The sequence below is a fragment of the Fringilla coelebs genome (assembly GCF_963513975.1).
Source record: "Fringilla coelebs genome assembly, chromosome: 11".
In the NCBI taxonomy this organism is placed as follows: Eukaryota; Metazoa; Chordata; class Aves; order Passeriformes; family Fringillidae; genus Fringilla; species Fringilla coelebs.
Genome location: NC_140037.1, coordinates 12,445,059 through 12,469,833, shown reverse-complemented (window position 1 = coordinate 12,469,833; position 24,775 = coordinate 12,445,059). Strand labels below are relative to the sequence as shown.

Below are 24,775 nucleotides of genomic sequence, written 5' to 3'. Positions count from 1 at the left end.
TGAGAACCCCAAATGAAAAAATTACTCTGAAAAACAAATCATTGCAAATTCTGTGATTTATCTGAGAAGCAATAATAGCCTTTAAAGGAGTCAAGCTAACACAAATACAACTGTGATTCATTTCAGATATAGTAGATTACAGTTCAAAAAAAGGAAAAGAAGGGGGAAAAAAAAGAAAAAAAAAATAAGTGTATGCCTCCAAGTTGCCAATTTAGGCAAAAATATCCTGAGCCGAGTCTGGAGAGCTTCTTGGCAGGATAACTCAGTCAAGAGAAAGAACAATTGCAATAACAGCCAATTTCTCTCTATACTAACTTGACAAAGAAAAGTAGGTTGAGGTGCCTTATTTTTTACATTAAGAACACAAGGTAGAGTGATTGAAGACCTAATTCAGGTTTGTCCACCATAATCAAATGGCCAGGAACAAAACACAACCCTTCCAAACACCACTGCAGTGATTCATCCTGAAGTCCCACTTGCCTCCTCTAATAACTTGGATACAGAGAAGTTGGACAGAATCTGCAAAACCCCAGAAACACTCAAAGGTCCAACAGCCATCCAGAGTTTTTACATAAGATTCTCTCTTTCTTCTTTTGACTAATCCAATCACTTAAAAACAAGTAGAGGTCTTACCAGTGGAAACACCTGAACATTACTGATCTCTCTGCAAAGGCCTCTTCCAAGAAATTTCTGGCATCTACAACGCCCTAAAATTTAATGCCAAGCTGTCAGAGACCACTCTGAACTGGCCTAGTTTTCCCCTCCAGAGCAATTTCCATTAAACATTCTACATAAAATGACAATCAAGAAAGTTTATTATGCTTCTGCTGCCTAACTATTGGATGTATATCTGTCATCCATACATTTATATGACCACTGGTCAGAGAAAGAGCAGTATCTCACATTGTAGCAACAGAGTGTTCATTGCATTCCTCTATCTTCATCTACCCTGTCTAGGGTAACCATTTCAGCTCAGGACAAGCAACAATCTGCTGCTGCTGAGCATCTCAACACATTTAAAAAAAAAGAAAGCATACTTAAATTAGCAGGATGGCAAAGGGTAGTTGGTAGTCTTTGAGCAGGTTATTCCAAGACATTTACATTACATATGTGAAGAAACTTAACACCTTGAAATCGTGCAAAAGGGAAAAAAGGAAGGGGGAAAAAAAGAAGCAGCTGGCACCAAACAACCTGAAGCACAGATTTCATATTCTCCCAAAAAGAGGTACTGCTGGAAGTTACTTTTTGCAGTGGCTTAAATTTTCTACCTTAAAAGATCAAGCTGTCCAAGAACAGAAAACTGCAATAATTCAACCTTGAGGCGAAAAGAGACCGCGGTGGTTAAATGTACACAGGAATACTTGTTTCACTTGAACCTTTTTCCTGTGAATTAAGAAAAAGGTAATTTGTGTTCCACTTATCCTTCTTTATAACACTTCATTTATAATGCTTGGGTTTATCCAGTGTTCCTTCCCAATGAACAGCCCAAAACATATACTCTCTCAAATTTTAGTCCCAGTATTTTGGAGGAATTCAGGTACTATGTCGGGAAATATCCCATGTGAGATTTCTGCTGCCCACCTCTTCTCTACCTGTTTATTTTTCAATTTTAGTTGAGCTGGATCAGAGCCAGAATCCTGCTCCTATTTCTTAAGGAAGAGAGAGAGCCTCATTACGACAACTTTGCATTCTATCAGCATCTTAATTACAGATCAGTTTTAATACTATATTACCATTTGGTTCTTCAGAGTTTGGATAACTGCTTGTAACACTGTACCAAAAGAACTTGTCTTCTGCTGCTTGGCTGGAATTTTTTCATTTGTGCCAGTGGCTTGCTGGAGTTTTGTTCCCCTCATGCTTACTATATGCTTCAACTGCAGTTAGTCACCTCCCTTCAGGCACTGCAGCACTCTTCAAAGAGGGCTTCTTTCCTCACTGCACCTTGTCTGTGGGTTTTCCAACCACCCGCTCAACCCCCAGCACTGCAAAAACACTACTTAAGAGAAGATTGGTGCAGCACTTATTTGCCTACTTAATGTGGCAAATAAAGTACTGAAGACTACAGAAAAAAATATTTTTCTTCCTCATAAAGGTCCTTACAAGGGACCTCTGCTAGAACACCATCTTTCCCAAAAGTCAGTATTTCAGCAAGTTTATTTATACAGAAAAGAACAGCCTTGCAAACTAGCCATTCCTTGTCAGCTGAACTTACCCTTGTGCTCACTTACTGAGTAAGGAAAATAGTGTGGCACCCAATCTTTATATTCTTACAGTCACCTAGAAAAAGGGGCTGGAAGCAACCAGATTTACACAGGCCAACACTGCTGTCCACCAGTGGAGAATCACATGCTTTTCTTCTACCTTAATACACCTAAAACTCATGAATTCTTGAGCTTCATCCATAGAATTTTTATCTCTGTACAGAGCGCCACATGGAAAACAGGGAAAGTTTTTCTTTTAGAAAAGATAAAGCAGAAGCATTACCGATGTTAAAGATAAAAACTTATGACAAGGATCCTTCTCTTCCTCTCTCTTCTGTCTCAAACATGGCCTCCAAGTACCACTCAGTTAATAAAGCAGACAGCCTCCCAGATGCTAGAACCCAATGTGTGCCTACAAAGCCTGGAGAGGAGACATCTTTTGTGGCAGAGGAGCAAAAGATAAAATACAGGAATATGTCTATGGCACATATATTACAACTACTGCATCCCTAGGTTCAACTTTGCCAAAGGTGCCACAGATTTCGAGCTAATGGAAAGAAAAGCCTTACGTGAGATTTTATATACCATTAAGGATTGTGAGAACTCCATCTTTGTAACACAAGAGTGCTCTGGGAAGACATACAGATCTTGATATGGCTGCTGTCCCAGTGACCTTGCCACAACTCCATGGAGCTGTTCTGCATTCCATAAGATGTCATTCTCATGAAATTAGCACTTTAATAACCCTGGCTGCAAGTACCTAGTGTGGCAAAGCAATATCCACGTACTCACAACAAGCACAGCCTACCAGGAAGTTAACCAAGCACAGTCAGACTACAAAAACTTCAGACATATCCTGTAAGGCATGGACAGAGATGTGCAGTCTGTTAGGGGACACCAGTTGGGAAAGGATGACACAAATGCAAAAAAAACCCCAAAAAACCCCCCCAAAAAAAAGAAAAAAAGAAAAGAAAATCTCAGCAAATATGTTTCTGACCAATGGAACAGGAAGGTGTGCCACTTGAGAAATGAAGCAATTTACATTGATTGCTTTAGCCAACATCCCAGTCATGAAAATGAAGGGCTTTTTAGAAGGTCATACAAGTAGCCCAGGAAAAATGCTGACTTGTTTAGAGTGCTGGACTGATAAAGTGCCCAGCTTTTGGTCAGTTAGCATATACCACAGTACTACCACACAGTGAGGAAGCGCAGCACTAGGACCAAGTCAACGACCATATTCCATTTGAGAACTATTGCACTCCCAGCATGCTTTATTATCAAGGACATGCTTCTGAGAATTTGACAATTAACCACAGTAGAGCTGCCCCATCTTGTTATTTAAATGCAAACTTTGCAATGCTAAGCTGAGTACCAATCTTAATAACCCACTCCTTAGGAGCATAAACATCATAAAAAAAAGTCAAGCATTTTCATAATGCTTTGCTAACGAGGGTCAGGGCCTGACTGGACTTGTTTTGGCCTCCAGCCTAGCAACAGTTTCTGTATTGGCCAAACTCTGGTGAGTCTACTATTATTTTCAAATAATTTACATATTTCCTGCCTTCCATGGAGACTCTTGCCACAAACTACCAGTATATGGAATATATCAAACAACTTACACTTCTATTTCTGAAGACAATAATTTGATGCTACAGAAAACCTGCACTTAACTGTAAACAGTTACTTACAAAAAGAGATAGCTTAACATACTGAGTTTGCTCCATTAATTCTGGCATGAGTTTTGAGAGAACAAAAAACTAAAGACTACATTTCATTCATTAACTGGTCACAGTCTAGATCTGCAAACTAAGCAAAATGAGCTAGCCATACTTTCATTTTCTGGTTATCTGGTTATCTCTTAACTGTCAGCAACCAAAAGGTGCCAACATTAAATTTCTCTTGTTTTAGTATTCAGTGCTAGATAACATTACTATTATATTCAATTCACAACTGAAGAGAAGGCAAAACTGCATACTCTTTCAGCAGCTCCAAATAAAATACTTGCATTCCTAAATCCTTAACATTTCAACAATTTCTAGCTAAAAAATACTGAAGTTAGATGTACGTGTGAAGCAAACCAAATCTAGACACAAAACACATTTTTCTGACAGTCAGAGAGTTTAAATGTCAAAAACAACATTAAAATTTCAATTTCCATGAAAATCTTTAGCAGGAACATAAAGCACCGAATTGAATAAAGAAAATATGACAAACAATATGAAGGTAACTAAACCAAAGGAGGCAATAAAAATGAATGACCAGACTGATGGCACAAGTAGGGGTTGTTGCTGACTCCTCTTCACCCTACAAGGAGCAAGGAGCAATTAACTTCCACAGAACTAGTACTGCAGAGAATCAGAGCACTTAGAATAACTTTGTGGTGACTGCTTTTAGCTAAAGAAACAAAACCAGGGTCTATCCTCAAGACTGCCAATGATTTGATTTCCTGTATTAATAGAAACTACCTCATCTGCATGTAAGAACAGCTCACTAAAGTGACCTTATGAAAGAAAAAGTCCTCAAATTACAGATAACCTAATTTGGAGTTTATCATAGCATTATTTTCTCAGTTCACCAATCATATCAGAGGATGATCCTACTGGCAAAGGCAACTTCTTTTTGAAGCCATGCAACCTTATCCCTTCTGCCCCTCTGCTGCACCAAGATGCATTCACCAGATCTGCTTTCAAATACGCTGGGAATTCCCTGCTGAGCACTGCCAACGCCAGCCAAAATACACATTCTCTACTGTACTATATATTCAAAGCATCTACCACAGAATGCCACTCTGAAAGAACTACTACTTCATATTCCAACATTTAACATTCAACAGTAAAGACCAATACAGCCTGCTAATTCAGAAGAAAATACTGAACCTTATACAAATCCACGTGACATGCACATGAAAACCAGAATGAAGTCAGACAGACACACAGATGTGAAAGAACATTTCCCTGGGTGTTTCCTTGTTGATCTTTGGCCATGACCAAGCAATCATTACAGCTGTTGTGTAATATTGGAGTGTAACAATAAATATAAATTATTACAGACTCTGCCACAAAACAGTGTAAGTCTCCACTGCTATACAACCAAGTCCTGCAGAGAAACAACAAAATTTCATATTCCTGGCATCAAGAGCAGTAATGACAATAGATACAGCTCAATTCTGCATAGGGACTGCAGAGAACGAACACTGCTGGGTTTTTTAAGACAATATGAAATTCTAAGTTTCCAGACAAAGTTTCAAAAAAAAGCTTGTAAAGAAGCATACACGAAAGCAAGCAAGGAGTTAAGTGCAATGTTCCAGCATAACAGTAAGTTGTAGAGACTGAAGCTGGAGGTCAGGCTGCAGCCAAGAAACAAGAAATTGAGAAAAGCATGAAATCCTATCAACTGCAAGCCATAACATTTTTATTCACACGTATGTGTAAGCATATGTACACATCTATAGACAAGTCTCATCTCTCTTCAATGCCTTACTAGAAAGCATTTTCTTGCAGCAAACACTGCAAGAAAATCAGCTTTGGGGCTGTACTGGAAGATTTTAAGCTATTTCAATCTAAATTACCAGTAATTCTCCACCATTACCAACACTTTACCAAGACACAGTAACTAAGGAAAAATCCTGAATATCCAGTAACCCTGGAACAGTCTCTTTACTACAAGATTAAGTTGTATTCATTTTGAGTATAATTACAACTTAGTCTTTGAATGAGAAAACTAATGGGCACAAGACTAGCTAACTCTGTATTTTTAAACTGTATTGAACTGAAATACTTCCAAACGTCACTAACAAAATATTAAGGTAGTGTAGTAGTGCTACCCCATACCTTTTCAGGACTTGAAAACACAATGAAATACTTAAGTCAGGCACATCAACATGGCTGCAGACCTGCATCTCTGTCCTGTAGCCAAACAAACAGCTGCTGCAAAGTACCAAAAGTTATCAATGAAGGAAGAAACAGATAAATCTCTGAGCTAAGTCTTTAGCTCAAAACTGGCTATCACCTGGACAATATTTTAATCCAGAAGTCATCAATCACAAAAGATGATCAAGACATACAGATTATTCCTGGCAAAGAATGTGGTAGCCAGCAATACTTCCTCATGCACAGGGCTGTCAGCTTCCCTAAAGCATCAGAACCACCCCAGGTACAGAGGTCAGCTACAGGAACGACTGATTGCCTCCAGCACAGTCCCCTGAGAGATGAGGAAGATGTGAGCCAGTCTTCATCTGGGCATTTGAATACAATTTCCAAAGAGCTCTTCAGACAGGTGGGAAGCAGGGCACAGGCCCCAGCTCTCATTCCAGGTGCAAACTTGTGTTCTTGGCTACCAAGTACCAGATGACAGCGGCAGAACAAATGATTCCCCTTACACATTTTATCAAGTACAGGTGGTCACCACTAAAATAATCCTGCTCACTAGCCAAAACCTTCAAGAATGGACCACGAAAAGCAAACAACTGACAAAAGAGTTAACCTGATGGACTGCCAGAAAATGTCTTCTCCACAAAGTTGTTGATGTTAAAATTAACTAGGCAAGATGAAGAGCTTGAAGCACTGTGCAGGACAAAACCTCAGAAAGATGATTTCTGTGTGCCAAGGGAAATCATTACGGTGAGCAGAGATGTGAGATTCTAAGAAAAAAGTCCTCCTTACTCCCCACAGCACAGCTTCAACTGAACTCCTCTTCACACACTTACCCTTCCTCTCTTGTCACAACCTTCCTGCACTTCCACTCAAACACTTTCCTACTAGAAGGAAAACAGCAGAGAGCAGTAGTGTAAACCTTGAGCCCCTTCACACTGGTAAACACCTCCTTTCCACTTAACAATAGAAGGCAGGACATTGTATTGTTTCCACTAATCAAAATGGCCCATCTTGTGTATTGCACAAGACCAAACCAGAAAAGCAATAAAGGGATAGAAGTTACTTGTTAGAAAGGTAAGAAACACAGGAAAAAAAGGCTACTTGGTTTTCATTCTCCATAAATGAATGGGCTAAAATGCTTTTACAATTCTTCCTGCATCCCCTTACAGTTCATTTCTACGGACGAGTTCAGTGTTCTGTAATTTTACTCATGAAACTGAGTCTCCAAACCAGCGTCTAAATGACACTTTGTCCTAGAGACAATTTTGTCTGGGTCAGCAATTTTCAAATTTTGTATTAGTGTTCACACTACCAGGATAATTTCTACATGCCTTCTGAACCTGTAGTCTGAGAGCCATCACATCGGTGGAAGCAAGGCACAGGGCCTGCAGGACATATCCTGCGAAGAAGGGCAAGGGTGGCTTAGAGAGCAACCAAAAGTGAAATGAAGTTAAAGGCATGAGAAAGTTTTTCAATTAAGAGAGACAGAATAAAATGTTAACAGATCCATGGAGGCTACAAGAGGAGAGGAAGTTATGGCTGAAAGAACTTGCTCATCCTATTCTCAACAAAACACTGCTGGAGAGATTCAATGACTTCCAGCTATCTTCTTTTAACTCCATGAGTCACCCCCCCCTCCAACCCAACACCTCCCCAGCAATACCCTCAACACCCAATTCTCTGTGCTTTAGGAACGCCACAGATAGGAAAATGACAACTGTTTCATCCATGTATGGGCTGCCCTGGAGTTCAAAATCAACACCCTTTCAAAACAAGCTTTTCAACTCATTCCTACTGCCTTGAATTTGCTGCCCTGATGCTGTCCTCATCTTGGGATCAGAAAGTCAGAAAAATCCAGAGGTGTCACAAGCAGGTTTTGTTCTAAAGACAACATGCCAGAACCCCCTGTCCAAGTGATTCAGCCACCTGCTTTTCTTTGATCATGCCCAGTTTCATTGCTCAAAGACCTGCAAGGAATATGAGTCATGTTTGTGTGAGGATACCTGCTCACAGGTCTTTCATCCTCCCTGTAATTAACATGACTTTTAAAAATAATTCTATAATTCACATACAAACCCTTATTTTAGGCCATTGCTCTTTGACCAGATATTTCAGTCCATGGACAAAACCTCCTAATGAATTTGAGGCAGAAAGCTGCAATACACATTCACTGAAAAACACCAGCTCTCATTCAGGTTTTTTTTGCTGTACAGGATGAAGCCCAGCTTCAAAGCCAACATCTAATCTTTGTGAGTTACCCAGTTATCAGTAAGAAAGACTGCCTGCAAATCTTGTGAATGCTAGAACATGCTGCCTCTGAACACTTTAGCAAGAGCAATTTATTCACCAACCTAAAATTTTACATGTAATACTAAACAAGTTTTTTGAAGTTGCATCCCCAACTGCACAAACATAATCAGCTCACAAGGCTGCTGAAAGCAGCAGTTCTGCCATCTGTCTGCTTATTCCCACCTCACAATTGTGCAGGCACAAATGTTTGTGAAGCCATGCAACGATCCAGAGAGAACCAAACTCTGTAACCAATTGGGGAAAAATATAAAATTATTGTTAGATCATTTCCTGATCTATACAACCATGCATGCTGGCACAAGCATGGGAATAAACAGAAATTACTTTACTAATTTTAATGACAGTGCCACTTTCTGAAGTCTAGAAGTTCAGAAGTTGATGCAGCAACTTTTCACCAGGTCTAGCAACTAAATTGGAAGAATACATATGAATTTCATAAAAATTCAAATAATTTTACTTAGTTTGCAATTGTGTTGTTAAAGTGAGAAGCAGGAGGGAAAAAGTAAATTGATCTTCTGCTTACTAAGAGGAATCAAAGTGCTTATTGGAAAACATTTTAGTGCTGAAATCTTCACTCCTGCCTCAGTTTCCTCCACTAATAAAACAGACAGTAGAACTAATCTGTTCAACAAATCATTCTGCAACACAGATAAAAAAAAACATAACACCAATGTAATACTGTTACAGAGACAGACAAAATTCAACTCTCTTACAGCAATGAAAAAATGAAACAGCACAAAGCTGATGTTGCAACCTATAGTGGTCTGGGATGGAGAACAGACACAGGACAATGCACAGCAAAATGGCTACTCAGAGCAGCAGTTGCTGAACAGTTGGTATCTACAAAAGGACAGACATGGATTTGCAAAAGACCTGGGTAAAGAAACTCACAGTGGAGTCTCCCTGCCCTCCTTTCATTATTGGTACTCTGATGAAATCACATAGGAGTTATGAAGAGCATATAGGGAAGACTTGCTGGGGTGGCAGGTTAAGTAGGAATCCACAGAGCTGGGTTGTCATGACAGCAGCTGAAAGTATGCAAGAGATGTATAGATCCTGGGTGTTAGAACAGCAAGGACTACAAATAAGATTATCAATTCATTACATTTTTAAACACCAAGAAGCATACACTACATCTCATTAATGAAACACAGACTGCATGATAATTGTTCGCACTGGTGAAGGTGCACGAGGGTCCAGGACACACACAGAAAACTTGTACTCATTAAGAACTGAGAAAGCACAGGTTCGCACAAACTTGATAGTCATGCTATACATAAGAGGAAAAAAGTGACATGCACTCTGGTGGACCAACACAGTGGAGTCTCAGCTGGAGCTTGGAAACTCACCACATGAGCTCCGTTCCATTTAAAAGCAAAGTAAAACAGCGGAAACTCAATTTCAACAACCCCTTACGTTAACTCTGCAATCAAACGGACTTGGATCATGCAGCAACTCGGTAACTCATCCCGGCTGAGAGGAAGGAACTTCCTGTCAGAGAGAAGTTACTCCCTGAAGTGTCTGAGCTCTATCTGCAGCAGCATGCCCGGCTCCCCAGCACAGGCAGGCTGCAGGTGCCGACATGCTGGGCAAGACGGTCCTGGCAGGTCATTTCTGAAGGCAGTGTGGCACAGGGTTCAAGACAAACACTGAACAAAAGTGGCCAGGGATGGGAATAAAACAGGCCCTTGTTGGACACTCTTGCAAGGAAGCCTGGGAGGGAGAATGGGAGTAACAGGTGTTTATGTGATCTGTTCAAAACTCTGGGAATTTGATGTGGTGGATTACTCAGGGACTCGGGATGTCTAACACTGGGTGATCTTCAGGAGTCATTACAAAGCAAGGACTCTGAACGATATGAGACCAAAGTAACGTTACAAGTGCCTGGCACGGGAAATGTACAGGTACACCAGTGTTCACAAATCCGGGACTCGCACGACAGGGCTCTTACACTGGGTACTCACCATACAGCACTGGTGAAGGAGAGGCCCGCCCTCATGCAGAACACACGGACAGCGAGAGGCTGCCTAGTGAAGGGGTCCCAGTAAGGACTAATGGTCAAAGTGAGTGAGGAGCGAGCTATTCAGGGGCTGCTGAACACATCCCGCGAGCGGGGCGAGGGCACTGCCCACGGAGCGCGGCGGCCGGAGGTGGCCGCGGAGCCTGCCACAAAGGCGGCCGCCCGGAGCAGGGCGCTGCCAACGGTGTGAGGGATCACGGGGGAGATGTCACCAGCGAGCCCCGTGCGCGAGGGGCCAAGAGTGGCCGGGGAAGAGTCACCGAGCTGGCGGGCAGCGCGGCGCTCCCCGGGGCGAGCCCGGCGCGGGAGGGCAGCGCGGCTCCCAGGGAGCGGGGGCGCCCGCGGGCCGGGCCCGGGGACAGGCGTGGGGCCAGGCGAGGACAGCGGCCGGGCGGCGGCAGCGGGGAAGGTGCCGGGCGGGAGGCGGGAGCCGGCGGGGAGGGAGTGAGGGAGGGCGCCCGGCCGGGGGGGAGCCGGGCGGGACGGGCGCGCACGAGGCGCCCACGCGGGCGGTCGCGCCGATACTCACTATGGGTCGTTGGTGAAGCGGGGGCTCCGCGGGGGCTGGTATCCGTACAGGTGACAGTAAAGCACATCGAAGCAGAAGCAGCACATCTCGGCCGACACCACCATCTTCCTGCAGCCGGGCCCGCCGGAGCCGGGGGAGGCGAGCAGCGAGGAGGCCGGCGGGGAGAGGCCGGCGGGGCCCCCGCCGCAGCTGGGCGGCAGCGGCGGGGACAGGGCGCAGCCGGCGGCGCCCCCCGCCAGCCCCCCGATGCCGTTCAGGCGGGGGCCCCCCGGCGGGGGCAGCGCCCCCGGCTCGCCCCCCGCCGCCGCCGCCCCGCCGCAGTGGGAGCCGCCGCCGCCGCCACCCGGGCCGGCCGAGCCCGAGGGAGGGGAGCTGGAGAGTTTCTGCTTCTTCACCCCGCAGCAACCCGCCGCCATCTTGGAGCCGTCTCCCCCCACGCAGCGCTTCCGACCCATGGCGGGGGGGCCGGCCGGCCGGCCGGGGGACGTGCGGCGGCCCGCTCCGCCTCCTGCCGCGCCCGCTTCGCCTGCACGGGGAGGGGGCGGGAGTGGGGAGGATGAATGAGGAGCGGGAGGGAAAGGAGGATCGGCGGGGGAGGGAGGGGGGGAGAAGAAGAGACAGAGAGAGCTGCGTTAGAGCGACCCGGTGAGCGGCCCCGGCGGCCAGGGCCGGGCCTGAGGGGGCAGCGCGGCCCGCAGGTGTGGCGGCCTTTCCCCTCCCCTCCACACGCCAAGCCGCCCCTCTCGCCTTCCCCCTGCGCTTTATCTCCTCCTTCTGCCAGGGAAGTGGAGCAACTCCACCTCGCGTGCTAAAAAAAAAGAAATAAATAAACCCACAAACCCGAGCTCTGCAGGCGCCGCACGGCAGGAGCAAAGCCCTTGAGATGGTTAAAAACACCCCGCTAAATAATTCAAGTGACCTGAAATGCCTTTCTCTGGGGAAGAGAAGGGGAGGGCTGTGTTGGAGCCGCCAGGCTGGGAGCCTGGAGAGAGTGCTTGGATGCAGCTATTAAGTATGCAATCGTGATGGCTAAAAGCCACAGGCTTTATGTGTATATATATATAATATATATTTTTTTTAATTACAGCTTTGGCAATTCACAACCGGTAAATAGCAGCTCGGAGCATAGGCCCGCAGCTGCAGAGCCAGCAGCCATGACCCAGTGAGACCACGGCGATGGGTGAGGGCAGCCCGGGAGGGACCTCTGGGGAAGGGAAGTCCAGAGGAAAAAGGATGTGAGTTCCTGCTGTTCTCCAGAAACCAAAAATTAAGCTTATTAAGGAGAGGAAATGTGTTTTATATTACTCTTTTACGTTAGCATCACATGTAGATATATCTGAATGGAGAGACTTGCAAACAGCCATAAAGTACTTAAAAATCTGTAAGTATATTTAGAAAATAACATCTCACCCGTCAGTGTTATGCAGCCATCTCTGGCATGGGATCTAACAGCTGTTTAGCATAGTATAGCAACACTACAGAATCAAGGAAGACAAGGGGGTGAGGACTGCCACACAGAGTTAAAATAATATCACAAGTTTAGAGAGACAGCCGTTACAGAAGCTGAAATGCAGTATACAGAAAGATTTCAGTTTCAAACTACTTGGAGACTCAATTTTACATTTCTTGATGGGAATGGTTTCTCCAGCATCCTCATATTAATTTTGGCAGCATCTTAAATGATGTATTTGAAGAGAAAATCCCCAATTACTAGATCTCCTATACTAATGGGTTAAAAGGCCCTTTGGAGGTTTCTGTCCAAATACTGGCTAAACTCCTCTTGCTTTGACTGTGAATCATAACCTGAAGTAAAACAGCTGCAGGGAATAATAGCAAACAGAAAGGAGAATTAGATGGTGTGAAGCAGTCTTTTCCATTTTTAAATGTAATGTTTATGTTTGGAGCTGGCGAATACTTGAGAAGGGAACCCAATTACCTTCCCAAACAATGTTCAAGTTTCTTTCAAAACAAAGACAGTGTTTTCTACTGAGGGATTCATTTGTTTAAAATCAGTTAGCAGTGACACCTTCTGTTGCTTTTGGGAAAATAGTTTCTCCAGGTACTGAATTCTGTATTTTTCTCCTTTTTTTTTTTTAACATCCTATATTATTTAACACCAATATTTATAAAAATATTCAGTAATTGCGAAAGCTTACAACGCAGACAGAAAGATTAATTGTTCACTCCACTGGGACAGATATTTGGAAGATTCATTATAAGGCTCGGAGCTAGGACTGATATCCTCATGCAATATCAAGACTACTGATAATGAATAGTGATAACTTTTTGTATTGCAAATGGTCCCTGAATGAAAAGGTAAACTAAGTATATTAATCATTAGAAAAACCTTACTTTTTCTACTTCTGCTGATGTTCTCTGCTGTATTTGCCTATAGTTGTGCTCTTATTTTACCTCAGTGCATGTGATGCATACCAAATCTCTAGGTAAAGACAACAACAAACATACAAACACAGCTGTGCAAACTAGTGGAATCAGGAAGACAGAATTGTATTATCAAATATCTTGAAGTGGAGAGAACTGCAGCCTCGCAAAATGTTCTTCATAGCTCAATGGAAATTTTCCATTTCTATTTGAAGGAGCATTTATTCTTTGGATAATAAGGCTTTGGTTAATAGCAGCATGTGTTTCATTGGTCCTTTGCTTCAGTAAAGTATCAAAGACTTCTACATTTCTTACTACAAGAAAGCCTGAATGTACTTCTATACTCTGCTAACTTAAGCAGATTCTTTCCTGTTGGTTGATGACAGTGCTGTGCCTCATGCAGTCAAATATCCTAAGTGAACTCTGGATGAAAAACAAACTCTTTAGCAGTACCAACAGAATCAGAATGCTTGTGCAATTAGGTCAATGCAATTTAGGAGTGATGTAGTTCTCCTTTATGACTTTAGCTGTTTAGCACTATTGCTCACCTCATGTTCTAAAGCTGCAGTGATTTCAGAAAAGTCACTTGTTACAAGTAGCAGATTAAAATTAATGTTTTAATTAAAACTCACACCTTATTATACTTGAAAAGAACTATAAATTATTATAGTAAACACAGAATTATTTGCAGAAATATATTTCTTGGTGCCTCTGACACTGCTCTGAAGGATTGCCCTTCTTAAACAAAATAATCAGAATGATTAGTATCTGGGGGAAATGATATCCTGACAGACACAATCTAGTTGCTTTTGAATCCGAGGTAAAATTTGCACTGACTGTAGTAGAAGTCAGATTGTTGTTAAGTGGGCCAAAAGATCATTTATGTTTCCCCATTATGCTTCCTACAATCTAATTAGAAGACAAATCAACCAGAACAAGGAAACAATGAGCCAAAATTTGGCTCCATCAGTAAGCAGGAGTGATATAATCCTTGCCTTATTAGTATCAATTCTTTTAATAGGCACTGGAACAGGTGAGGGATTTAAAAGGGTACTTAAAATAGCACATTTAGGCTGTTTGGCTCCATTTGCACTTCTGCAGGAGTAGTAATGTTGGTTTAAGTAGTTCTGCCTCAGCTAATTGCTCTCTTTCCTGCCCCACCCATTCTGATGTGTTCATGCAGCTGTTTGTGCAGATGTGAGACAGAAGATCAAGTTTAAAAACACTCTTTTCCATCAATTATTTTTCAGCCAAATCAATTCTCCAGTCTGGTTTATCAGAGGGCTGCACAAAAATCTGTGTTGGTCTCTTGGAGTGGCTGCACAAAATTGAGAATTAATGGCTTTGGGCAGCTGAAGCAGTGCTGGTGAAAACTTAGAAGATGTAGCCTAAAGCAGCATTTCACATATTTATGGGGAAATTGTCAGAAATCACAGAAATATTTGAATTTTAGATAATAGGTAAAGAAAAACAGTCAAGGAAAGATAAAGGGCCTTGTAGGGAAGGAAATTCATTTATGCTTGGGGATGTAGAAAAGTCAGAGCCAGACAATGAAGGAAAGGGAAACAGAAAGTCCTCTTTTCAAAATGCAGAATATTCCACTTTCTGAGAACTGAAGGAAATATACAACAAATAATTCTGTAAAAAGAAAATCCCTTCAAAAATCGAACTGTGTAAACAGCTAGCGTGTCAATGGAGTTGTTAGTTACTATTCTAAAGAAAAGTCTGTACATATGTCTTCCAAAATTAAATTCTATCTTTCTACCTTCCCATCCTAATGAGCTTTTTTTGGATGGGCCTGCCATAAAACTGGAAGATTTACATGCTAAAAATTCCTTTGGTCTGAGGAGTTTCCACCCATTGTAGAGCCAGTCTAGGCAACTCTTCCCTTGCTCTGCAGCCTACAAGGCATCAAGGGTGTAGCTGGAAAGAAAGTGGGTTTGCTTGTATTACTTTCTCACATTATTCCCAAACTGGTCTATCACACTCTTGAGGCTCATGTGAGTTTTCCTCAGTATATTCTGCTTAGACAGAATAGTTTCTGTTCTTCACTTACACTCAGTGTCTCAGCTGTCCCCAGGAGAAATTAGATGCAGCCCTGAATCTAGGCCAGAAAGTGTGCACAAAATCTAACAAAGCTAATGAAAGTTAACTTGCACATGTCTGAGAACAGCAATTGTTCCTACCATTTAGAGGCCATATCCTGCTATTGTTCCATATATCAAACCCCTATTGAAGTTTCTTCTAAAAAATCTTCTACAAAAAATCATCTCCGGATGTGATAACAGCCAGCAGACAAAAGGTCCTCACATGTTTTTTTACTGGAATCCTGGTCCTGTTTCATATTTTGGACTATGTTTTAATTTTACTGTAGTGTGAATCCAATCTGTATAATTTTAAAATTCATATTGTTTTACAGGTATTTTTCACTCCAGTGTGAATTTAGAGTTTGGTCCTGTTAAACCATCGGGACTTGCACTGTAAAACTGGGCATTAGTTTGGGCATTAAAAAACCCCACAACAAAACAAACACCCCACTAAATAAACCCTCCAAAACAAACAAGTAAAGCAAAAAATAACCATGCCTTCTAAAATGTTATCTGTCAAAGTAAATAATCTAGGACTGAACAGTTTCTGAACTAGAGATAAAAGCATTAAGTGTGTCAATGGAGTCAGAAAAATTATTTAATTAAAAAACTAAAGTTCAAAGCACTTGAAATAAATGGAAGGTGAGACTAATAGTAGCTTTTTAATGGAATTCTTTTCAACTAATTCTGTGAGCTGCAATGTTCCTCAAATGTTATGTTCATGCCATATCCTATCCTTTTCAATGTATTTTTCCATTGTACAGTGATAAAAGGAGATGTAGCTTATGTAGCTGTACTCTCAATATGAATTCACCATGGCTGCATTGAGGTCAGTGAAGCTACAGTGATTTATGCTAGCTGATACATTAATAATAAGCCCTAGGATATATTTTTTGACATGGCTGTTTGTAGTTAGTCTCCTTCACAAAATGTTTGCCATTGCTGTGGAGAACCTTTTGTATTAATAGCATTTCTCAATTCTGAAGAGTGAGAGCTTTAAGAGTTGTAAGTTAATTAGAACAATATCAGTGTCTGTTTATACAGTGCTGTTATACAGACACCACTAATGAACCTCAGCAGCAGTCAAATAGGATACAACAATTGAGGTGTATTAGGAAAAAATATAATCATTAATTTTCAAGTGTATGAGTGGATTAGGAAGATAAAATGCATGGCGATGGTATGCTAAGAATTAAAATCTGATCAGGATTCCACAATTACAAGCCTGCTTATTCCTTTAGCCATCCCAAGGGGCCAGCACTTGAATTTGTATCTCATGTAAAAATACCAATATGAAACTTTCGTATAAATTCAGTTAATGCAAGGAGCAGCAATTTCAGAAAGGGGTGAATGTTAACAATACCAATTTATTATTAATGACGTTAATTGATGAGGATGACAGAAATGCTCCAGTGTAAGGAAGCCAACAGGCATAAATTCTGATCTTCGTTTTGATATGAGACTGTGTTGAGCTTCCTTTTTCAGGTGTTATTTAATTTTCAAATCAAATCATTTAATGAAATGATTTGATTTCTTCTGGCTGCTGCTTTTGCTGTCTTTTTGCACATGTTATCTAGCTTTTGGTGTTAAGGAATTCCACCGCCGTTCCTCTAATGTCCAGTTCTTAGCTCAGGTTCATGCTCCCTTGCTCTGGTATTTTACACTGTTCAGATAGCAGTGAAGCTGTCATCTCTCTGTTCCTTTAAAAGAAATGAGATATACTGTTCTTTTCTCCAGAGACTGAAGAACTTTTTTCTTTAATCTTTGTGAGCAGTGAAAACTCAGCAAACCCTTCTGGTGCCCTTTATCATTCTCAGTTCTATAAAAGAATCTGTGAATCTTAAGATAGCCAAGGACTACTTCCACTGTTCCAGGTGGAAACATCTAGTCACTTGATATTGGATAGGTTTAGTTTCTCCTAGTGTAATATTTTGGCTATTGTTTTGAAAGTGTGTTTATTAGTAGACTATTGCAGCTTCTAAAGATGTGCAAGCAGGGCACTCAAGTATTTTTCCATCTTTGTTATTGTAATACATTACTATTTATCAACTGTATTTTTTTTCCTTTCTCCCTAGAAGTATGAGCCTTTTTTATACTCAATGCCTAAATTACTCACCCTTATAGCTTCAAGTGCTTCTGATCTGTATATGTCACCCTGAATGATATGTTGATCCTCCTTTCTGCGACTGGTTTGATAAAATCACTGCTTATGTCACTTTGTTGCACTTCTCTCTTTTTCTGTGCAAAGTAAAAACTGACAAATGCCAGTGTTTTGCCATAAAGGTGCTGGTTCTTCAGCACTATGAACTGCTAAAATTACTGAATATATTGTCTTAAAAGAGACTTGCTGTAAATTGAATGTTAGTTAAGAGCAGCTGTTATCCTCTTTGGCAAAAAGCCATCAGGGTTCTGGAAAAGCCCTTGTCATTGCAGTTGTTCCTTTCCTCACTGGCACCTCGTGAGGGCAGCCCCAGTGTGGCTTAGGCTCAGCCTCACCCTCACCCCTATCTTCTTTCACATATTCAGTCCTGCAAATTCTTTTTTTCTTTCAAGTGGGTAGAAAAAGCCAAACAACTCATGAGCACCAAATCCTAACTCTTGTATCTTTTTGGCTTTAGAGGGGACTGGCAATCCTGAACCCCAATTTCTGCAAGTTTCAATAAAATTGGATCTGTTGGAACTGGTAGAATTCAGTGCCTGTCTTATTCATAGTTACATTTTCATTAGTTTTATTGCTTCCTTTCTGTAGAATTCGTGTTCTCCAACATATTTTCTAATTTCTTTCTGTTTCAAAAGTCAGTTCTCCTTTCAGACATGTATAAATCAAATTACTCCAGTGAGGTAAATAGAATTTCACTGTTACAGAATTATGAGTTCAAACCCAGGCCTTTTAAACTGGTAGGTCCCCTTGTAAATTGATGAATGATTTGTCAGTTTCTAGGTCTCCTGAGTTATCCTCTGCTTTCAAGGAAAGTGATATTTTCCTAGATCAATAGCCATCCCCACAAAACTTTGTCTTCCCATTTTTCTTATCCCCCACATTTGTATTCTCACTCTAGGGAAGGGCCTTCAGGCTGCCTGCTGGTAGTGATAATTTCTGTCATAATTGTTTAATGTACAAAATAAACACATTGCATTAATTTTGGATAAAAAGCAGCTGGGAAATATGCAAGCTTCAAAGTGTTACCTCTCTTGTGCACTTTTCCTTTCATTCACTAATTCTGATATTCCTTTTTCACATTATCCATATAACTCAGTCTGCCATTACAGCAAGTAAAAGTAGACCTTTTTTAACATGCTCATTATTTAAATAAAGTAAAACATATTTTAGAAGATTAATATAAATACTATTTTTTAAACTATGAAGGAAGTCATAGCATTCAGGAAGCACTGTTGCTTATTATGTTTCCTGCTAAATATTATAAAAGGTGAAGTTACAGTTTTTAACATCTGGAAATATTTGTGATGATCAAGACTTGTGTCTGAGCTTTGATTTGCATGTTTGTTTTTCTCAGTGGTTTCCTCATAGTTAATATTCTAATAATCTACTGACTGCCAGAGATTGCACAATAATAACATATTTTGATTTAAATACCATAGATATGATTTGAGGAAACTATTATTTCCATTCCTAATACCAAAAAATATCCTTGTTGCTTCAAGTGAAAAAAAAAGGGACATCTCTCATTGTGTATTTTAGAGTAAATGTATAAGTTTTTTGATCCACAGGCTCCAGTTATAAATGAGATTCTGGGTTTATTACCATCTCCCTTGAAACTGCATCTCAATAATAATTCATTTGTTTTGATTAGCATTTCTGAAGAGCATTTCAAGATTGGAAGTATCTCTGTGACACAGTTGTTAAGAATCCTAGCACAGCATGTCAGATCTAAGATCTAAATATTTCAGGGCTATATGTACATGGGGTAGGTCCTTCCAGCTAATGCCCCATTTAGGTTAGGGATAGAGAGGGAATTTGAAAATAATTTAATAAAAATTCTTATGTGTTTAACTCTTAAAAAAAAATCACATAGGAATTGGAATTCTCTGTTTTTCTATTGCTTACTTTGTGGTTGTTTTCACAGATCAAAGTCCAGCTGTCCAGTGTCATCACATCCAGATTCTGCCATGACCTGTGAGTCTCTCACCTCTAAATTTTCTATTGCAATAGAACAGCGGCCTGAAAACTGTTGTGGAATACTGAAATATGTCTTTCATTGAACTATCATTAAACAATATATGTCAGATATGGCTTGTCTTATTATGCTAAATCCATGTAGCTCAAACATGTACACTTATAGTATAATACATCTGCTTTTTAAAATACTAGCTTATGATAATCTCATTCATTGCATTTTAAATGGAAGGCTCACAGCTTATAAAATCTACTTCTGTTTCTTGAGGTACCCTTACTCTAAAACTAGTTCTCTTTCTAGTTAAATCAGAACTGAAAGTTATCAAAGGAAAATATTACATTTACCCTTTGATGAACAATTACCAAGCATTACATGCTCAAAGTAAAAAATGGATAACATTTTATTTTATGAGTCCACTAACTAATAGTGAATTAGAATAAAACCCGTGGGAACACATTTGACATTCACATGAATAACAAATGAGTTCATTATGATCCCCTGCTTATAAAAAAATGGGAAATGAATTCATAATTATTAAGCATTTAAAAGTAACATTCCCCCAAAAGATAAAACCTCGTATTAAGTACCCAGCTGAGGTTCAGCTGCAGGGCTTTAAAGAACCTGAAACGAAGCGGTACCAGAAATGATCTGATCATTTGCCACATTGTTTAACTACTTGATTGCCAAAATAATGAAGATTTGAAAGCTAGTTAATGCTTTTGAATTAATTCTGAAAGTTTGAGATTAATCTTGCTTCCAAAGCAGAGAATACAGATTAGATACATGGTGCATGAAAGGATTATGCTGGGTCTATGTATAAAGAGGAGGATTACAGCACATATGGCTACTGACATGTACTCATGTTGTGAGTGCCTGTGGGCATCTCATTTGAAATATGTATTAGAGTTTAATTTTGTTGGGTTTTTTTTTTGTTGATATATATATGTGGCTTTATATATGATAAATACCATTCAGGACAGTTATTTTGCTAGAAGTGACATTCTCAAATACTTGCCAGGCTGTCACATTAGCATACAGCTCACAGCCAGGCAGGAAACAGCTCTTCCATGAATTGAACCTCTGCCCTGTGATGACACTAATAGCCCAGGGTCCCAAAGATTGCCTTGTCTGCCAGGCAGAGGGAAATAAGAAATTCTGAGAACAAAGTCAAGAGGGCAGCATAGAGAACTTGCAGGGGAAGAGAAGGGGGATAAATAAAATCCTTTTCTTTGTACTACCTGCACCAAAGACATAAACAGAAAAGGATGAGAAGTAGACCAAGTTAAGCCTGTTCTAAGTGCTGTCAGCACCCAAGAGATGCAAAATTCTTGTGCCCCCAAATCTTACATAGATCTAAATAACATTGATGGAGTGAAGAAGATAGTTATCTTCCATATAAATATTGACCCCATAAGTAGCCCTCCTTGGTTATCCAAGGAGTAGAGAAATAATGTCACATGAGATATATTAACATCATTACTATAATGCCATATTCCTTTTCCCAGTACAGAGGTAAGGAGATGTATGAAAGACCTTGTGTACATACAGATTTTAAAGTAACATTGTTCCCACATTTTTCCAAGCTCCCCTCTCCTTAGCAACAGCCAAGACTCTAACACAATTGTGTTGCCATTGACTATGTTGTCATGCTGATCAGGAGGGGAAAAAAGCCACATCAGATGTGCTCATATTTTATTTCACTCAGAGGTCTGAAGCTGCAGTCTGCCATTAGGTGGACTCCATGAGAGACCTAGGCTGTGGTCTTGAGAAAAAGTGCTGTAAAACCAAAAAGTGCAGAGCACGGAGGAAGTAGGGAAGGAAGGGTTTCAGGATTGTGGAGGGTGAGGGACATGCTGCAGACTCATGAAAACGGTCTTGAAGGCTAGAAATATATTAACCATAACAGAATTCTGTAAGATAATCATATACTTTTCTAGTCCAATTATTTAGTTGTTACTACTAGGGAAAAATTAATCAAAATATCAGAAAAGCCATTTGTACTATACTAAGCTTGTGGGAAAGTGTGGGCAATTATTTGAGAAACTGTTAAATGAAGATAAAATTATGTCCTTCTGCTTTGGAACAAGAATTATCAGATGAGCTTTAGAAATTGCATAGCTGCCAGTGGAAGAATATGATTTATGCACTGCTGAATTACATTTCTTTTAATTTTAAAAGTCTTGGTTCTGTCTGATTTAACTTCTGATTTGATCTGTGTGGATAGATTTTGGATGGATGTCCAGACAATAGGGCTGAGTTGATGCTTCAGAGGGAGGTTAGAAATATCCAATAGATAAAATCCTAAATCCAATAGATAAAAACGAAATGTGTATCAGAGAAACTAATTGTGCATCAGGGAGACTAACTCCTTCCTGAGCCCTGTGAATTGCTGGGTGAAGAATGTGGTTTGATTAGGATTATTGCCTTAATGCAGACCTTCAATTCTTATGGGCCTCACGAGGGCAATGCAGGAAAGCTATCCTGTGATGTATGAAGTGAGGGGTATGAACTCTGGTATTCATACATTCACATCATACAGGAGTCTACATTTCAAGGAATTGGGAGATAATTAATGAGATAAGCCATGACTGCTAATTATGTTACGTACAACTCTTTTTCCTTGAAAGAGAAATCCAAGTTTGGAGATTTGTTTGAGGGTTTTTTGTTTGGTGGGTTTGTTCTGGCTTTTTTCCCAGCTGATACATTATGAATCTATTGCTTATAAAACTTTTAAAGTTTCTATTTTAAAACATTTAACATCTGTCAGAAAGATAGTCATATTAAAGTCATATTAAAGGCTTGTTTACACAGCCTTTAATATTATAATGTATCTAGGGTTGTCAATATTTGAGGTAATCATTATTATAAACAGGAGTGCAATAAGAGAAATGCTGTGATAGTTCTCCAAATGATGAAAAGGGAAAGTGTATGTACTTTTTATTTATAAAAATCAGATTGCATTATCTTACTGTAGCTACTTTAAAGGTAAGACATCAGAAGATAGTTTGCTTTCAAAATGTTGGAAAAATCACACAAGTCAATATCACGTCATGACTTCTCCGGCAATATGCTCCTTCACGAGGCCACTGCTGGTCATCATCCAACATCAGTGTGCAAGAAATCGGCATGACATACCTTATCAGGTAGGTTTCTGTTCATTACCACCACATTAGATTGCTCATAAACTATTCCAATGTTTGCTTGTAATTTGCTAGGTGAAACAGAGTGGCCTGTTGCACCACCCTTCTGTGGAAAAAGGGAATTCACTCCATGAAGTTTGTAGAAAGCTGTAAAATTAGACACTTCTTTCAACATAAGAGAACTATGGTCACTAGGATTCCTTTTGGAAAATTAAGAAAGGAAAAGTGGTAGAAAGAATTAGTACTTGGAATGGGTGAGTGCTGACTAAGATAATCAGAGGAACAGCCATCTGAGAAGAAAGGGAAAATCCAGACAAGATTCTTGTTTTTTAAAAGAAACAGGTGCAGTTGTGAGGAGATATGAATAATTTATAAAGATTAAAATCTGAGCTTCAGAATGTACTTACAATAAGACAAATCTTAATCTGAAACCCCTCAATTTGTGGTATGGTATCTTGCAGCAGATAGCAAAACATGCTTGTCCTAAATCTTATGAAACAATAATTATAGTAAGTAAATACAGTTGGCAGTGGTTGAAATACTAATAACACACTGCATTTCAAACATTTGTTTAAAGTGACCTCAGCCTGGTGTTCTACTGCTAGAGACAAACCTCACTCAAATTGCATTTTTCTACTGCTGAAATGTTCTGACAGTATGATACCAAAATTAGGTGTAATTGCTAATAATTTATTCACCAGAAGGTTTGCTATTATCAGCTTTGTTTATGTCAGATGAAGATTAAAAAATAGTTCTCTTTCTTGCAAACTGCTGTGCAAATTTCATCTGCTTTATTAGATGTCATTATCTCGTAGGAATTATATGAGATTCTTCTCATAGAAAAAAACATAACCAAATATAATCTAGGACTTATATGAATTTTAGGATTTTCATTGACAGAACCTTACTCATATCTATTATATCTGTAATATACTATAAGCCTTCTGTTCCACTTTCAAGTAATGTTGACATAGACATTCATGCCAATAAAGGAATAAAGCTTTTGAGTGTAATATATATACATTCTGTATATTTAGCAGAAAACATGTAAAGAATTTTAAAATTTATTTTTAATCTTGCATTACCCCATGCAGTGCTTTTTTTCTGCTCTGATTCAAAATGTTGAGAACTCAGAGACAGGTTTATTAGGAAAACACATATTTCCACTGCATCTCTACACTGTAATAAATAGTGTAAGATCACTTCATAGCTCTTGTGAAGATGTGCTGTTTGAAATTTTAAAGAGATTGAGGTACATGAGCAGCTGTAAACTATTCCTTTTAGCTACTCTTTTGATAATTATATTTTTCTTTATAACATATCTCACTGATCCTCAGTTTGACTTGTTTCAAAGGATGGGGGGTGTCTCTTAAAATGTGGTATTTCTACTTAAAAAAGTAAAAGAATAAAAAGATAAATAGCTGCACATCATAAAGTTCAAGCTACTTGCTGGCCTCTGGATGGAACCCCTTCCTTGTGCACAGCATTGTCCTTTTTCAGTGCTAGGAAATGTACAATACACTACTTGTAGTGACAACAGAAAAGATAGAGAGAATCCAATTAGTTTCTTTCCCTGTGTAATTTAGGAGTTACATTCATTAGGTGATTAAAATTCAGATAGATCCATAATTACATTTATTAACATACAAATTCATTTACATTTCTTATTTATGACCTTGCACATCACTGTTTGTTCACCAGTGGTGGAGGAAAAGGTAGTTATATGTTAGTTTATAATGAATTTGTTCTTGCCGGTAAGCACTGGAAATGTGATGCAATGTTTTAATTTCAAACACTGCATGAGAATTTTAAAATCCAAGTAATTTATTTATTATAGTAGGCTTCCTGGAAACATTTACTTTAATTTTTTATTCTAAAAACTAGCATTTATTTATTCAAAATTTTTACTGATTTTCCTTCCCTACACATGAAAATTAAATGCAGAGATTTGATGTTTTAGATCATGTGCTTTCAGGCAACTGCATACATGCATCTATCTACATGTTAAAAACGCAGTAAAATGCTGCCTTTTTCAGAGAAAAAAAATCTTGAGGAAATAGACATTTCTCTTCCAGAGCTAATTTCACAGTTGTGGGGG

The 24,775-nt window shown here is 39.9% G+C and overlaps 1 protein-coding gene across 1 annotated transcript in view; it reads right to left on the bottom strand.

Annotated features, from left to right (window-relative positions):
• The window catches only part of AMMECR1 (AMMECR nuclear protein 1), a gene marked incomplete at its 5' end in the record, with an annotated part of 96,273 nt that overhangs the window by 60,472 nt on the left and 11,026 nt on the right, over window positions 1-24,775 (bottom strand). The window contains one exon of the mRNA XM_084213032.1: window positions 10,933-11,458. Within this exon, the coding sequence (XP_084069158.1) occupies window positions 10,933-11,458 (526 nt within the window). The remainder of the gene's footprint in view (window positions 1-10,932; window positions 11,459-24,775) is intronic.